The following is a 17,853-nucleotide window of genomic DNA, read 5'->3' as shown; positions in this document are numbered from 1 at the left end:
CAGTTTCTTACCCATAATCTGTCTGAATAAATGTGAGTTTTCCTTATTTATACTGAAACTCTATCCCCAACTTTCTCTGCCAGGGGGTATCTGTCCCTCACAGTGTGGTAGACTAGCCACACTGAGCTGTTCTTGTTTTCTTAGAGGATGGAAATGAGAGCTTATCCCTTGCTTCTTTCCTTTCCTCCCCTTTGGGAAGACAGTGGATGAAACTCTTCCCTTTTGGGTTTTAACAAGTAAGGCAGAGATGAAAACTATAGAAACTGGAAATACAAATAGCAGTCTCAAAAGGATCGGGCTTGTCTTAGCATATGCATAGGGCAGTGTCTAGCCACCCTGGCTGCATGCTTGGTCAGCAATTTCCAGGACTTGCAGACAAACACTGCAGAGCGGTTTCATGTCCCCTTATCTCACGTGATCGTCACAACCACCTAGCTAGAGTTGGGATTGTTCTGTCTGTTTTTACAAAGAGAGGAAACTGAGTAAGACACAGAAAATGCACATTACAGAGACAGCTCTCAGAGGTTGGACCTGGAAACCAGTCTTCAACGCTTCAACGCCTCTTCCATCAGTCAGCAGCTGTGCCCTGGTCCTGATGCCGAGGATCGAAGCGCGCACACCTGGGCCGGAGCAAGGGCGAGCCAGCCAATGAGGAACCTGCATCCAGGAGGCGGGGACGAGGAAGCTGCCAATGAGGAATCCTGCCCGGAGAGAGATGTAGCTAATGAGGTCCCGTGATGGAGAGGGACTGCTGCTCGTCCAATGAGAGGCTGCGACCAGCTGAGGCTGGAAAGCGGAACGGACACCCGGGAGGGGTGATGAGTTGATCGCCAGCCAGAGAGCGCGATCCCCGGCGCGCCGACCTGGTCGACACCCGCCATGGCCCGCGCTGCCCCGCTCCTCGCCGCTCTGGCCGCGCTCCTCGCCGCAGCTGCTGCAGGCGGAGACGCCCCGCCCGGCAAAATCGGTGCGGGAAGGACGGGATGGAATTGCTGGGAGAGCTGGGCGGGAAAAGGGTTCTCAGCCGGGAGGAGCCGAGTGGGGGAAGGGGAAGGCAGCTGGGCGAGGGAGGGGTCCTCGGAGAGGAGCTGGGTGGGTGGAGAAGACAGGGAGGGACTGGGACCGGAGAAGGAAGGGGACGGCAGTGGGGAAGGTGCTGATGGGGATGGAGGCATGGGGATGTGAAGAAGGCTACCCGGGACGGAAAAGGGGCTTGGACAGGACTGGCCATAGGTCTCACCGTAAGGTCCAGCGTCACTAATTGAGCATCTGCTGTGGACCTGGCTGCTTACTAGGCGCCCGGTGACAGGACAGGGTCTGAGCGATGTCATTCACAAAGGTTTATTGAGAGCCGCCTATGTAGCAGGCATAGTGCTCGACAGTGCTTTCCTGGAGGGGAGACTGCACAGTACAGGGAAGTTGTATACTGTGGCTGAGACTGTGCCTTGAATGCCGAGAAAGGCGCTTCACCTCAGGCTTTGCGGGCTGGGGAGAGCTTCCTAGAAGGAACTTGTAAGCTGAATCCCCGGGAACAAGTAAGAGACAGTTTTATCAGAGACAGAGCCTGTGGTAGGTCTGCTGGAGAAAGATTTGCGGAATGACAGCGGGAAACATTTTACAGCAGTCGTCTTGTTTATTATTTGTGTGGTTTTTCCAGCATTTTATTTTGACATTTTTCAAATGTGCAGCAAAGTTGAAAGATTTTTATAGTGTTCGTCACTAGATCAATATAGTGACCACCTGGATTCTACCATTAACAAAAGCTACTGTTTGCTTTATCACACATCTATCACACATCCTTCTATGCACCATTATTCCATCTTACATGGGTTATTTTGATGCATTGCAAAGTAAATTGCAGACATCAGTACACTTCACCAGATACTTCATCATGCATACCATTAGCTAGAATTCAATATTTGCCTAGAGTCTTTCCTTCCTTTTAGCAACTGTTATTTTAACTCTTAGGAATCCTGATGATTTCCAAGTCCCTCTCATATAAAATTCTCATAGGCAGAGATGCTGGGCTTCTGGCCCTCCATGCACCCCCGGCCCCGTTGTCAGGAGTGCATTGGGAATCCCACGAGAACACCACAGACTTGTTGGGGCCGGTGCTATACTGAGGCTTCTTGGGTTTCAAAACCACAGCCTAGGCCAATAAACACTTAAAATAGACTGAAACATGCCAAAAATCAGTTGGGGACAGAGTTTAGAGCTTTCAGAGGAAAGCAAAGTCTGAGGACTAGGGTGGCCAGGGAGCCGTGGTGGTGTAGTGGTTAAGAGCTTGGCTGCTAACCAAAAGGTTGGCAGTTCCAATCCACTAGCTGCTCCTTGGAAACCCTAAGGGGCTGTTCTGCTCTGTCCTGTAGGGTCGCTTTGAGTCAGAATCAACTCGTCGGCAACGGGTTTGGGTTTTTTTTGTTTTTTTTAGACTGGCCAGAGAAGACCTCATAGAGAATGCAGATTTTGAGTCAGACTTTGAAGGATGGAAAAGTTATTAATGACTTGCCCACCTCAGGCAAGCAGTGTCTAGAGGTACAAGGTATTACCCCATCCCATGGGAACAGGTAGCAGGATAGGACTTCCCCCTGACCCTTGGGAGAAGGGCAGGGCTCCTCCCAGCAGGATTGTCACTGGCAATGCTGGGCTTACTGTCTGCCCCATTCCAGCTAGCCCTGCCCACCTCACCCCAGGAGTCCTCCAGGGCAGGACACTTGGCAATGGCAAGCTGCCCTTTATCTTTCCTCATTTTCCTCAGCCCTCTGACAGGAGCCTGTGTCTACCCTTGGTGGTCTGGACTCTGCCCACAAGGAGAATGAGGAGCTTCCTGTTAGGATGGCTTCAAACTCGGACTCCTGCAAGATAAAGTCTGAACACCTCAGTGTGACATCTAGACCCTTTAAACCCACCCACAGTTCCATTCTACACACTTCCTTTTCTCATGCAGTTCTGTTTATAGAGAATATGTTTCTTCTCACTGGCAAAAACCATATTGTCCTTCAGGGTCTTGATCAAATGTAACTTCCTATGAAGCCCTTGTCCCCACACCCTCTCAGGCAGAATTAATTGCTTCCTCTTCAGGATTCCCTGAAACCCTGCCGTTGCACTTCATCATGGCTTGGTATAGCTAATTGTGCATGAGTCTGCCCATTTCCTGCCTGGGCTGCTGGGGACGGAAGCCCTGTCGTTCATGCCCCAGAATCAGAGTGGGTGTCAGATAAAATGTGTTAAATGAGCTAGTTCACAATGAGGTGTTGTCTTCTTGCCAATCTCCCTCGAGCAGCTTCCAGGCCTTGTGATCTCAGTTTCTCTGGGAAAATGGGTAATTGGCAAGTGTTTGCATATGGAGGGAAGGGTGACCACATTGGTGTATATAGCTGCACAGAGTATAAGGGCATTCTGAGAAGTGACTTTGTAAATACTGAGGTGAAGGAAGTGGTTTATTCTTTCAACATGCAGCACATACTTATTGAGCTCTACCTCCTGCCGGGATGTGGGGCTACAGTGACCCCACTCTCGGTGCTTGCAGGGATACACTTAAGCAAACTGAGTAGAGTGTGACAAGGGCTAGGTGAGGGATAAGTGGAGCATGCTACAGGAATACAGAGGACGCGTCTCAGGTGGTTCTGGCAAGCCAAGCTAAAAATGACGTATAAGGGCAGTAGAAGTCAGCCAAGCAAATGATGACAGCATTTTGGACCAAGGGAGCAGCTCATACAAAGGCACAGGGGTGAGAGAGAGCGGGGGCATGTACGCCATAGCAAAAACTCGAGACAGATGAGAAGATGGAGTATTGGTAGGTAGTGCAAGGGGTAAAATAAGTAAATGGAGGTCAGATCATAAAGAACTGGATATTATCTGAGGTTTGCCTTTCACTACTTAATGAGGAGCTGGTGGTCTGTATGGTCTCCTGTAGGCCCAGTAGGACAAATCACACCAGATTTATCTCATTTTCTTTTCAAATAGGGTTCCTAGACTGCCAGATGAGAAGGAAGCTGTGTCTCAGATTCATGGTGGGCAAGAATTGTGGGCAAGGTGATAGTCCAGCTCAATAGCTTTGCAGATAGCTTTCTGTTCTCTAAAATTGGTACTTAATGATTAGATTCTGCCTGGACTGGTTCCTAGTAACACCTCAGAGCCCTGTGCAGTGAGATGTTCTTATCAGTGACTTGGATGAGAATATCCATGAGCATCCATGGCATAACAACCAAGTTTGCAAATAACAGAAAGGGGGGAGGTATATAAAGACAATCAATGATCGGATCCAGAAAAGACCTGAGCAAGCTGAAACTTCATAACACGAGTCCAAACTCGAATAGACTGCCCATAAGGTAGTGAGCGACCCATCCCAGGATGTATTCCAGCCTTGGCAAACACAAATGTAGAAAAGATTTAAGTGTTAGGTGGTAGGTTGGACTAGCCGAGTGGTCGGCAAACGTTTTCTATAAAGGGCCAGATAAAAAAAATATTTTAGGCTTTGTGGGCCCTAGTCTCTGTTGCAACTACTCCACTTTGCCTAGCAGCAAAACCCATACCAAACCAAAAACCCGTTGCTGTCAAGTCGATTCAGACTCATAACAACCCTATAGGACAGTGTAGAACTGCCCCATAGAGTTTCCAAGGAGCAGCTGGTGGATTCAAACTGCCGACCTTTTTGGTTAGCAGCTGAAGTCTTAACCACTGCACCACCAGGGCTCCAAAATATCCAGAGACAGTAAAAGGAAGGCTATAGCTGTGTTCCAGTAAGGCTTTACAAAAACAGACATCTGACTGGATTTGACCCACAGGCTGTAGTTTGCTGACCCCTGGATTAAGGAGTGTGAGGTCCCTGGGTGACGCAAATGGTTTGCTCTCTCAGCTACTAACCAAAAGGTTAACAGTTTGAACCCACCCAGCAGCACTGAAGAAGAAAGGCCTGGAGATCTGCTTATGTAAAGATTACTGCCAAGAAAACCCAAGGGAGCTCAGTTCTGTTCTAACACATGGGGTCACCATGAGTCAGAATTGACTCATTCACTGGCAATGGGTTTGGTGTTTTGGTTTTTTTGGGGGGGAGGGGGGTTAAGGAGTAGTTTCCAAACACTGATCCACCAGACAGTACTGGCCAGTAACAAAGTTCTCACCAGTTCATAGTGAAATAAGAAAAATAGGCATATGTAATGAATTATGTGTAAAACTAAATTTATTCTTTATTTATTCAGAGTCAGGATTAGAACTCAGGTTTGATTTCCATCCTGAATTTTGAGATGCTTTCCTGCTCTTTTGCTGCTAAAGTGTCTCATTATAAAATGAGAGTTATAGTAGGAGGCGGTTTTTAGGTTGGTCTTTGTGCTTTATTAATAACTTTACTAAAAACTCAGTGTGCAGATCTCCTTTTTGAAATGTTATAAGCCTGTGAAACACAAATGTCTGGGAACTGCCAGGCAAGGGGGACTAAGGTGCCACCTGCAGTCTCTTATTTCCATGCTCTGTCTCTCCTTCCCTGCCTTGTGGGCCTGCTGACAGCCGTGGTTGGGGCCGGAATCGGGGGCTCTGCTGTGGCCCATTTCCTGCAGCAGCACTTTGGGCCCCGAGTGCAGATTGATGTGTACGAGAAGGGGACCGTAGGCGGCCGCCTAGCCACGATCTCCGTCAACAAGCAGCACTACGAGAGCGGGGCCGCCTCCTTCCACTCACTGAGCCTGCACATGCAGGACTTCGTCAAGCTGTTGGGTGAGTGCACGGTCCTGGCTCCAGTGCGCCCAGCTCCCCGGCACTGCCACCAGCCTCAGCCCATTCCCAGACCACCCAGACAGTCAAGGCTGGAAGGTCATGTAGTCCAATCTCCTCGTTTTACAGATGGAGCAGCTGAGACCAGAGAGGGGAAAGAACTTGCCTGAGGTTGCACAGTGAGTTAGTTGCAGAGCCGGGATTAGAACTCAGGTTTGATTCCCAGGCCAGTTTCTTTCCCTCCCAATTTGCTGCCTCTTAAGAGTTATAATCATAATGGCTTCCATATGCCACGTGATTCCCAGGTAGCTGGCGCCCTTCTAGGTGGTATATAGTTATTACCTCTAATCCTCCCTACCAGCCCTCTAGATGGGTGTCAAGTCCTGCTAAGGGAATTGAGGCTCAGAAAATTTATATACCTTAGCCAAGGCCATGCAGTTAATAAGTGAAGGAACTAGGATTCAAACCCAGGAGCATCTTTCAAAACCACAAATACACATACTGTTTGACCCAGAAATTCTGCTTCTCAGAAATGATCCTACAGAGGTACTTGCACGTATACAAAGCAGCATACCTACAAGGTTATTCATTATGGCAATTGTTTGTAATAGCTAAAGGTTGAAAATATCCTACCTGCCTAACCCCTGGCAACTGGTTAAATAAATTATGGGACACCACACAGTAGACCGTTGTCTTAGTCATCAGTGCTGCTATAGCAAAAATACCACGGGTGGATGGCTTTAACGAACAGAAGTTTATTCTCTCACAGTCTAGGAGGCTAGAAGCCTGAATTCAGAGCATCAGCTCCAGGGGAAGGCTTTCTCTGTCAGCTCTGGGGGAAGGTCCTTGTCATCAATCTTCTCCTGATCTAGGAGCTTCTCAGTGCAGGGACCCCAGGTCCAAAGGACATACTCTGCTCCTGGCTCTGCTTTCTTGGTGGTAGGAGGTACCTCCCCTCTCTGCTTGATTCTTTCTTTTATATCTCGAAAGAGATTGACTCAAGATAACAACCTAATCCTGTAGATTGAGTCCTGCCTCATTAACATAACTGCCTCTAATCTTGCCTCATTAACATCATAGAGGTAGGATTTACATCACATAGGAAAATCACATCAGATGACAAAATGGTGAACAATCACACAATTCTGGGAATCATGGCCTAGCTAAGTCGACCCGTTTTGGAGGGACACAATTCAATCCATAACAACCATTCAGCAGCCAGAATGAGGAAGCCCTTTATGTCCAGATACAGAACAATCTCCAAGACACAGTATATTGTTAAGGTAGAGAATAGTGGTTATGGTATGTGGGGGTGGAGGGAGAAAAAATTGTAGATGTATGCATATTTATGAGTATGTACACAAAATATCTCTGGAAGTATGCTCCAGAAATGTCCTTAATGGCTCAGGGTCAGGACTGGGAGGGAAAGAAACAAAAAAAAGATCTGTGATTTGGGGCAGGTCGTAGAACCTCTAAGCCTTGGTTTTCCCGTCTTTAATTTGGAGTAATGATACCTGATCTGCCTCTTCTCGGGCTGTTAGAGGACAAAGTGAGATGGTGTGAGCCCTGGTGCTGTGTATATTGTAGAGGGCTTCACAGTTGAATGCAGCAGTGGTTATTTCCCATTTGGTCTTGGTGCCCAGGGCCTCCTTCTCAGAGCGAACCCTGGGCATTCTGGGATGGCACCTGAATTTCCCTACTCACAGATGAGGGGATCACTATTGAAAAAATATAAAACACTACATTATTTTAATTTTCATTTCTGTAATGACTAGCAAGGCTAAATATTTTCCCAGTGCATTTGTTTACTATTTATAAACAAGCAGCACAAATGAACCATGCAGACTGTTTCCTTTTGTGGAACCAGTCCACTTGTATCCTTTAGGAAGGCCCTGTGTTTCAGCTTAAGGCACTGCCAGGTGTCCTGGGGGGGTGGGGGGGAACCTTTGAAGGGGACCTGAGGGGTTCCTGCTTGTCTCCTCAGGGCTGAGGCATCGGCGCGAGGTGGTGGGCAGGAGCGCCATCTTTGGCGGGGAGCATTTCGTGCTGGAGGAGACTGACTGGTACCTGCTAAACCTCTTCCGCCTCTGGTGGCACTATGGCATCAGCTTCCTGAGGCTGCAGATGTGGGTGGAGGAGGTCATGGAGAAGTTCATGAGGTGAGGCTGGCCGGAGCTGCGGGGACGCATGCAGGGAGGACTAGGTTGGGAAGGAACCAGCATGACTGAAAAATGGTCCAAAAGGAAAAGGTATTTGCTGACTCTGAGAGCCCAGCACAATTCAGTCTGGGCTAGAGCAAGCCCTTAGTGTGAGGAATGGACTTATTTGGTGCAGGGATTGTCTCTCAGGCAATGTTGCTCTGGCATTCTCTTTCCCTCTACTAACCTGAAAAAAGCATGGGTTGCAAACCCAGTTGCCTACAGGGGCTGAGCTGGGACATTAAGCAGTGAAGCAACCTGGGTGGAAGAGAACAGGGAGCAGTGGGCAGCGGGGTGCCCTGAAGAGCAGGGCCCACCTGAAGGGGACAGCCAGCACTCTGCTACAACCAACTATGGCCTTGTGGGACTACTGACCTCATTGGCTAGCTCCAATCTTTCAGAAGAAACTAGAAGCCAGATTTGTATGTGAAAGCTCTCAGTTTTTCAATGTAGGCAACCCACTCATCTTATAAGCCAAATGAGACACATGTGTAGACCAGATGCAGCCGGCGGGCCACCAGTTAACAACTCGGCTGTACCCTAGTTTTTTCACCTAGATAACAATTACCTTCCTTCAACACTTCTCTCCTGGGCTCCCAGCCCCCTGGCCATCACCTCCAGACAGCAAGGACAAACGATCTGTTCTCAGTGTGTCCACTCACTTGCCAAGCTGTTCAGCCTCAACTTTTTCCCCACAGTCCCCCCGAAAGTTCTCATTGTTTCCTGGCCCCAGATGCAGAAGCTGCTCCTCCAGCCTGTTCTTATTTCCTTTTCTTCAGTGTCAGACACACAAGCATGGCCTCCAGCCCTCCTTCCCTGGTTTCTGGCACTTCTATACCACTTCTTCCCGCTTTTTTCCCCACTATGCTTTTTATGGTTCTTGCTGTCTTCTCTGGATGCCCCCCAAAGGTTATGTCTCTGACCCCTCTTTCTTCTTTCTTATAGTTTTCTCCCTTGCCAATTTTATCCAAAGCTACAATGCTGGGTTCTCCCTTTTGTGGGAGATGACTTCTACATGTCAAGCCCCAGTTTCCCTTTAACTTGCAGACCCACATCTTAACTGCTTCCTAGATATCTACACCCAAACTCAACATGTTTGCAACATCCCAAAGACCAGCCAGTCTGAAGCCCATCAGCCGATGATTCCAGGGCAAGTGCCAGCCCCTGAGGTTGGGTGAGTTGTGGAGGGACAAGACACGAGGCTCGAGGAGTGAGTAGAAACCATGTCAAGTTGGACCAGAGGAGAGGATAGGTTAGGCTAGCAGAGGGGGTGACAATATTGGCATGAGGCTGCTGCCATCAGGTCCCATGGTCCTAGAAGCCAATGCAGAGCCGAAACTGCTGGAGAAGGGATGCCTCAGCCTTCTCCACTGCCTGCAGTCTCAGCTGGGCAGGAGTCGGGCTGTGGACAGTGACCTCAGGCAGCATGTGGGTCATAGGTGAGTTAGTTGTCACTCAGCAGAGCCAGTTTGTGCAGCCAGGTCTAATGGGACTCAGGACTGCTCACCCTTCACTCGGTGCTGTCCCTTCAGGTGAGAGGTCCCACCACAGCCAGAGAATGGGCAAGGGGAGCTGGCCAGCTTCCTCTCCCCTTCACATGCAGAAGAGGTGGCAGGTCCCTGGCAGGCCTCCCGGGTATGGGGACCCAATAGTGGGTGGCCAGCCAAAAGAGCTTTCTGCACGAGGGCCCCAGCTCTGTGTGTCTCCCAGGATCTATAAGTACCAGGCCCACGGTTACGCCTTCTCAGGCGTGGAGGAGCTGCTCTACTCTCTGGGGGAGTCTGCCTTCGTCAACATGACCCAGCGCTCTGTGGCCGAGTCCCTGCTCCAGGTGGGCGTCACACAGCGCTTCATCGACGACGTCATCTCTGCCGTCCTGCGGGCCAGCTACGGCCAGTCAGCAGCAATGCCTGCTTTTGCTGGTGAGCCTCCCAGCCTCAGCGTGCCCACCCTCAACCTACTTGTGGTGCTCAGGATGGGCTGGGGTCCCAGGCATCACCTACATCTAACCAGCTCATTGCCTAAGCATCAGTCCTCCGAGGTAGGCAGAAGAGGGTGTTCACCCCGCTTCACAGACACTTAAAGTTAGGCTCAGATCACAGGTCCTGAGTGTTTCTGCCACTCCTGGTTGCCTGATAACCCTTTGTATGTGTGTAAATGTTACACTTTAGACGATAATTTGCTCTTCACTCATCAGTTTCAAGAATAGCCCCTCTGAGGCCTCTGGTCCCTGGTATCCATCCACTGGGGCACCCACTCTTCCCAGCTCCTTACTGGAGCTGGTGGGCAGTGTGCAACCCATCCTCCAGCTCAGGCCACACAGAGGGGTCACAGCTAAATCTGCCTGGGGGAGCTGGGGCAAGTCTTCCCCAAGGGATGGTGACTGTTCTGGGCCTTGAAAGATGTGGTAGGATTTTGCCAGGCCAATTCACTCCACAGGCACTCACTGGCCTCCTCCCAGCCTCCTGGGCTGGTTCTTTCTCTTCTCCCAGCCTCATCCAGTGGGAGGGCCCAGACTCAGTCCTGGGCCTCTTCTCTTCTCAACTACACACATCCCTTTGGCAATCTCATCGAGTCTCAAGACTTTAAATTCCATCCATTTAACAGTGGCTCCCAGACCTCTCCCTGGAACTGCAGACTCCTGTGTCAGCTGCCACCTCTGCATCTCCACTGGGAGGTCCGGTGGGCATCTCAAACTTGGCCCATTCAAACCTGAGCTCCCAACTTTCTCCTCAGGCCTGCTCCTCCCATAGTCCTCCCCAGCTTAGTTGATAAGAACTCTTTCCCATTCTGTTGTTCCAGCCAAAACCTTGACTCATTTCTTTCTCTCATACCATACATGTGGTACATCAGAAATCCTGTCTGCTTTACCTTCAGCATAGATCCAGAATCCACTGCTTCTCACCACTGCTTCCACCCTGCTCTAGCCACCAGCATCCCTCACCGGAACTACTGCAAGTCTCTTACAGGTCTCCCTGCTCCCCTCCTACCCCTTCAAGCTGTTTTTCAACACATCAGCCAGACGATCCTTTTAAAACAAGACAGAGCATGTCATGCCTGCACATAAAACTCTGCAATGGCTCTCACTTTCATTCAAGTAAAACCCCAGATCATTCCAATGAACTGCAAGACCCTCCATGATCTAGTCCCCATCGCCTCTTGCACGTGTTCACACCAATGTGGCCTCTTGAACATTCCAGGCATGTTCCACTGCAAAAAAGAACCAAACCTGTTGCTGTCAAGTCGATTTCTGACTCAAGGCAACGCCACGCACAGTGGAATGATTGTGATCCATAGGTTTTTCATTAGCTGATTTTCAGAAGTACATCCCCAGGCATTTCTTCCTAGTCCATTTTAGTCTGGAAACTCTGCTGAAACATGTTAAGCAACACACAAGCCTCCACTGACAGACGGGTAGTGGCTGCACATGAGGTGCATTGGCCAGGAATTGAACCTAGGTCTCCTGTGTGGAAGGTGACAATCCTACCACTGAACACCACTGCCCCCTCCCCCAGACATCCCTGTTGCCAGCGAGTTGATTCCGACTCACAGCAACCAATAGGACAGAGTAGAACTGCCCCATAGGGTTTCCGAGGAGCAGATGGTAGATTCGAACTTGCCGACCTTTTGGTTAGCAACCGAGCTTTTAACCACTGTACCACCAGGGCTCCAAGATCACAGTAGGCACTTGATAAAGTTTTGTTGGATAAATGAATGAAAAGGTTTGTATTTAACAGGCACCTCCCATGTGCCCAGAACACCATTTCCCTGGCCCCTGGCATGCTTGGCTCCTTCCCATCTTTCAGGTCCTGCCTCAGTGTCTCCTCAATGGGGCTTCCTTGCTCACTCTTCCAGTGTCTTGTGTGTATCCTTCATAGCATTTTTTTTCATAACAGCTTTATTGAGATATAACTCACATACTATACAGTTCACACATTTAAAGTGTACAGTTCAGGGGTTCTTAGTATATTCACAGAGTTTTGCAACCATCACTACAGTCAATTTTAGAACATTTTCATACCCCAAAAAAGAAACCCCATACCCTTTAGCCATCACTCCCCAAACCTCCCAGCCCTCCAGCCCTAGGCAACTACTAATCTCCTTTCTGTCTATGGATTTGCCTATTCTGGATATTTCCTATAAATGGAACCATACAATATGTGATCATTTGTGGCTAGCTGGCTTCTCACTTAGCATAATGCTTTCACTTCATAGCATTTTTAATTTTATTGTATTGTGTGTTTGTTATCTTTCTCTGCCTGTGGTTGGGAGGTGCCTTGCCCTAGGAGGGAGGCCCAGGTAGGACGGTGCTGGGCTCTCCAGCCCCACTGCTCATGGTGCTTCTGAGAACCCACCAGCCACCATCCCCGCTTTACCCAGGAGCCATGTCGCTAGCCGGGGCCCAAGGCAGCCTGTGGTCTGTGGAAGGAGGCAACAAGCTGGTTTGTTCCGGTTTGCTGAGGCTCACCAAAGCCAACGTGATCCACGCCACCGTGACCTCTGTGACCCTGCATAGCACAGGTGAGTGGACAGAGCAGGAGGCATGGCCTCTCCATTCCTAGACAGTCCACACTGCTGTCACCTCTGTACCTGAAGCCTGGTTTGTGATCTGTTGGGGAGTGTTCAGGGAGAAGAAAAACCGAACAACCAAACCCGTTGCCGTCGAGTCAATTCCAATTTATCCCGACCCCATAGGACAGAGCAGAACTGCCCCATAGGGTTTCCAAGGAGCAGCTGGTGGATTCAAACTGCCAGCCTTTTGGTTAGCAGCCAAACGTTTAACTACTGCACCACTAGGGCCCTTTAAGAGAAAAAAAAGGAAAAAAAAAAAAGTAACAGGATGCCCCAGCACTGCTGAGTGACACCAGAGGGCACTGTTGCCCCTATTCAAATGTCAGAGCCAGAAAACTGAGACTTCATTAATCCAGCACCATCCATTTTACCAATGACAACTTTGAGCGACAACCTTGGCCAGCTGCCCCCCGGCTAGTCAGCGGCAGAACCAGAACAAGAACTGGGTCCCCTGACTCCAGTCCAGTGCTGTCCACTGCAGCCACACCAGCATGGGAAGACCGGGACCACCTTCTAGACCCAGCTGCACCCTTTCCTGTAGGGGACCCTGGTGTTGTACCTTCAGTGGTGGGCCCCAGATGAGAGGTCAGCAGATAGCAGGCAAGAAGTAAATTGACTTGTGTGCTCTCTTCTGTCTCCTTCCAGAAGGGAAAGCCCTGTACCAGGTGGGGTATGAGAATGAGGCGGGCCACGGCTCTGACTTCTACGACATAGTGGTCATCGCTACCCCCCTGCACCTGGACAACAGCAGCAGCAACCTCACCTTCGAAGGCTTCAGCCCACCCATTGATAATATCCAGGGCTCTTTTCAGCCCACCATTGTCTCCTTAGTCCACGGTTACCTCAACTCTTCCTACTTCGGCTTCCCCGACCCTAAACTTTTCCCTTTCGCCAGCATCCTTACCACAGATTTCCCCAGCTTTTTCTGTGCTCTGGACAACATCTGTCCTGTCAACATCTCAGCCAACTTCCGGCGGAAGCAGCCTCAGGAGGCAGCAGTCTGGAGAGTCCAGTCCCCCAAACCCCTCTTTCGGACCCAGTTAAAGACCCTCTTCCGTTCCTATTACTCAGTACAGACCGCCGAGTGGCAGGCCCACCCCCTCTACGGCTCCCACAGCACCCTCCCGCGGTTCGCACTCCACGACCAGCTCTTCTACCTCAACGCCCTGGAGTGGGCAGCCAGCTCCGTGGAGATGATGGCCGTAGCTGCCAAGAACGTGGCCTTGCTGGCTTACAACCGCTGGTACCAGGACCTAGACAAGATTGACCAAAAGGATTTGATGCACAAGGTGAAGACTGAACTGTGAGAGCTCCAAGGAGAGGCCGGGACTGTCCGTCCCCACTGAAGATGGTTCCTACCCCACAGCCCAGAACTGGAAGAGGCTGCACTCGCCCACCTGCCTACCATGCTTCTTTCTGACCCCTCATGTGTCCAACGTCTTCCCCTCCAGTGTAGGGCCAGGTGGCCTGCTGTCTGGCTATCTTAAGGATCCTTACAGTGGTTGTTTCTTTCCCGTAAGGGGGAGAGTAGAGACGGGGAGAAAATCCAAGCCAGTGTACTCATTTTATTTATTTTTTTTTTACGAAAAAATAAAAATCCATCTTCTCAAACTTCTGCCTTGGCTTTCCGCCTAGCAGGCAGGAATGAGTATGGGAGGGAATATAAGGCAGAGAGTAATTTCTTTACTGTTTTTCACTCGTTATTGTTGTTAGTTGCTGTCGAATCAATGCCAACTCATGGTAACCCCGTGTCTGCAGAGTAGAACTGCTCTATAGGGTTTTCAAGGCTGTGACCTTTTGGAAGCAGATCACCAGGCCTGTCTTCCAAGGTACCTCTGGTTGGGTTCGGACCGCCAACCTTTCAGCTAGTAGTCAAGCACTTAACCATTTGCACCACCCAGGGAATACCATTTTTCACTTGTCTACTCCCAAAATGGATTTGAGGCAATGAATGATGAGGTATTTATGACCAGATAGTTACCAATAAAGCAGAAGGGAAGATCAGAAAATATAAGAAATGCTAGATGTGAGGCATCTAGTTAAGGACTTACTAGATACCATCTGCCTTAGTTGTCTAGTGCTGCTGTAACAGAAATACCACAGGTGGATGGCTTTAACAAACATTTTATTCTCTCAATCTTCCCTTGGTCTGGGAGCTTCTCTGCACAGGAACCTCAGGTCCAAAGGACACACTGTGCTCCTGGCTCTGCTTTCTTAGTGGTATGAGGTCTCCCTGTCTCTCTGCTTGCTTCTCTCTTTTATATCCCAAAAGAAACCGGCTCAAGACACAATCCAATCCTGTAGTTTGAGTCCTGCCTCATCAACACAACTGCCGCCCATCTCCCTTCATTAACACCATAGAGGCAGGATTTACAACACCTAGGAAAATCACATCAGATGACAAAATGGTGGACACAATACCAGGAATCATGGCCCAGCCAAACTGATAACACACATTTTTGGGGGGGGACACAATTCAATCCATGTCACCATCTCCAAGCCTCTCCACAACACTGCATATTGGGGGAGATGACTATGGTAAGACCCAAGGAAGGGATGGTTACCCCAGCAGAGCCTTTAGGGTAGCTCGGAGCCTGGCAACCAGTGGGGAAAGGGTAGCTTTTTTGGCACCTGGAGGAATTGGCCATGTTGTTCCTTATGCAAGGGTTGAGGAGTTATTCTATGCATCTGTCTTGCAAGAAAAAAGTTCCCAGATGGTGGAGAGCAGTCATACCTTACCCCCAAACATTCACCCCAGCAGAGGAAAGGATAAAAGAAAAGTGTTGGAGTGGAGTTCGGAGGTTAACCTGGTGCTTTCTCCTCTAACACTAGTTTGAAAGGGAAGGAGAATTGTGCTTTGCTTTGTTTTTTCTAGAAACCTTTAAAGATTAGCTGTTTTAGAAAACCAAAACCAAACCAAACCCGTTGCGGTCGAGTCGGTTCCGACTCATAGCGACCCTACAGGACAGGGTAGAACTGCCCCGTAGAGTTTCCAAGGAGCGCCTGGTGGATTCGAACTGCCAGCATTTTGGTTAGCAGCCGTAGCTCTTAACTACGAGGCCATCAGGGTTTCCCGTTTTAGAAAAGGAAGTAAAAATCCTTTTCATTCTTTTTGGACCTGTTCTGTAAAGGAAGAGAATGGAGGGACTGAACACAGGGCACCCAGCAAGTATGGCCCATGGATCAACTACCACATCAGAATCTTCTGGAGAAAGGGGAGGGGCATGTTCAGATAAAGATGCAAGTTCCCAAGTCCCATCCACCACCACCACCACCATCAGCACAACCCTATGCCATGGAGTCAATTTTGACTCATAGCAACCCTATCGGACAGAGTAGAACTCCCTCATAGGGTTTCCAAGGCTGTAATCTTTACAGAAGCAGGTTGCCATATCTGTCTCCTGAGGAATGGCTGGTGGGTTCGAACTGCCAACCTTTCCTTTAGCAGCCGAGTGCTTAACCACTGTGCCACCAGCGCGCCTTCAAGTCCCACCCAGACTTGCTAAATCAGGCTCAGGGAAAGGAGCTCAGGTACTAGGAGGAAACAGCACTGCCAAATGACCCTAATATTGTGGCTTTCCTAATAGAAACAGACCCCGGAGGTCATCCAGCTTACCCCTCTCTTTACAGATACGAACATAAAAGCCTGAAGGGAGGAAATAACTTGCCCAAGGTCTCCTGGTGAGTTCACAGGACAGAGCTCAAATCTGGAGTTCCCAACTCTCCTTGTGCTTTGCTTTGCTTTTTCTAGAAATCTTTAAAGATTAGCTGTTTCAGAAAACCAAAACCAAACCAAATCCATTGCCGTCAAGTCAATTCCGACCCATAGTGACCCTATAGAACAGAATAGAATGGCCCCATAGAGTTTCCAAGGAGCATCTGGTGGATTCCAAGTGCCAACCTTTTGGTTAGTAGCCGTAGCTCAATCAGATTGATTGAGTTCAGCATGGGGAAAAATACCCTGCATGTAGGTAGAAGCCCAAATTGGCTCTGAAATTGTTTTTATTCGGCCGGGATGGTGGTAATGGTTGTGGAAGAGATAGCGCCTTTAACATTCGATTAGCATGTATTTGTTAAAGTAGCAGAAGACCTAACTCAAGTTGGCTTAAGCAATGAGAGGTTTTTGTTGGTCAACATAATTGACAGTCCAGCCATAGGGCAGGCATCCGAGCACTGTGCAGTCTCCAGCTCCGTTACAGCTCTCCTGGTCAAAGATGGCCACCAACAACTCCCAGAGAGTCTTCTCCACAACCACTGAACCACTGGGCTCTGGGCCAGTTGGGCCACTCTTGAACCAATTCCTGTGGCCAAGGGAATGACACATGCTGATTGGCTTACGTCTTAGATTCTGGACCAATCACCATGACAGAAGGATGAGATTAAGCTGATAGCTTAGAACAGCCAAGTCCTACTTCCCCAGAGCAGAAGTAGTCTCATCCAAACTACAAAGTTGGAGGAGTGGAAAGGGAATGGGAGAAGGAGCCACAATGTCAACCACAGGAAGGATGAGGCTATCCCCTCTCTCCTCCCAAGTCTAGTGAAATCAGAGTGTGTAGTGCTATCTTTTCTTATCCTTACTGATGAAGATCAAAGACTACAGCCTTCAATATGGATTACACCTCAAAATAAGGAAAACAAAAATCCTTACAACTGGACCAGTAAGCAACATTATGATAAATGGAGAGACTATTGAAGTTGTCAAGGATTTCATTTTACTTGGATCCACAATCAACACCCATGGTAGCAGCAGTTAAGAAATCAAACAACTTATTGCATTGGACAAATCTGCTGCAAAAGACCTCTTTATGGTTTTAAAAAGCAAAGATGTCACTTTGAGAACTAAGGTGCCCCTGACCCTAGCCATGGTGTTTTCAGTCACCTCATATGCACGTGAAAGCTGGACAAGGAATAAAGAAGACTGAAGAAGAACTGATGCGTTTGAATTATGGTGTTGGCAAAGAGTATTGAATGTATCATGGACTGCCAGAAGAACAAACAAATCTGTCTTGGCAGAACTATAACCAGAGAGCTCCTTAGAAGTGAGGATGGTGAGACTTTGTCTCACTTACTTTGGACGTGTTATCAGGAAGGCCCAGTCCCTGGAGAAGGACATCATGCTTGGTAAAGTAGAGGGTCAGCGAAAAAAAGGAAGACACTTAACGAGATGGATTGACACAGTGGCTGCAACAATGGCCTTAAACATAGCAACGATTGTGAGGATGGCACAGGACCGGGCAGTATTTTGTTCTGTTGTACGTAGGGTCGCTATGAGTCAGAACCCACTCGACGGCACCTAACAACAACAACAGCAGTATCCTTTGATGGTTTGGGCTTGACATGAAGATGGCATGGGCTGTCATGGTGTAATTGATGA

The 17,853-nt window shown here is 49.0% G+C and overlaps 1 protein-coding gene across 2 annotated transcripts; it reads left to right on the top strand.

The window, feature by feature from the left end:
- The first annotated feature begins 879 nt into the window (after positions 1–879).
- Positions 880–14,028, top strand: PCYOX1L (prenylcysteine oxidase 1 like). 2 transcript variants are annotated; one of them, XM_004384913.2, is made up of 6 exons: positions 880–967; positions 5,506–5,712; positions 7,694–7,868; positions 9,618–9,829; positions 12,288–12,428; positions 13,125–14,028. In XM_004384913.2, exons 1-6 carry the CDS (start codon positions 880–882, stop codon positions 13,784–13,786), a joined length of 1,485 nt encoding a protein of 494 aa, XP_004384970.1. In that variant the 3' UTR covers positions 13,787–14,028. The 2 variants fall into 2 exon arrangements, with proteins under 2 accessions (XP_004384970.1, XP_023594925.1); XM_023739157.1 differs by lacking the exon at positions 880–967 and having other exon boundaries at positions 5,094–5,712.
- Positions 14,029–17,853: the final 3,825 nt, after the last annotated feature.

This window comes from Trichechus manatus, unplaced genomic scaffold (genome assembly GCF_000243295.1).
Source record: "Trichechus manatus latirostris isolate Lorelei unplaced genomic scaffold, TriManLat1.0 scaffold00130, whole genome shotgun sequence".
NCBI lineage: Eukaryota > Metazoa > Chordata > Mammalia > Sirenia > Trichechidae > Trichechus > Trichechus manatus.
Note: the sequence above shows the minus strand (reverse complement) of the source record. Positions and strands in the feature narration are given on the sequence as shown.

Bases quoted from the DNA above. Each gene is read 5' to 3' on its own strand.
- PCYOX1L (XM_023739157.1), top strand. From the start codon at position 5,406: ATGTCTGGGAACTGCCAGGCAAGGGGGACTAAGGTGCCACCTGCAGTC. The intron at 9,830-12,287 runs GTGAGCCTCCCA...CGCTTTACCCAG, and splicing joins AGCAATGCCTGCTTTTGCTG to GAGCCATGTCGCTAGCCGGG. The intron at 12,429-13,124 runs GTGAGTGGACAG...GTCTCCTTCCAG, and splicing joins TGTGACCCTGCATAGCACAG to AAGGGAAAGCCCTGTACCAG.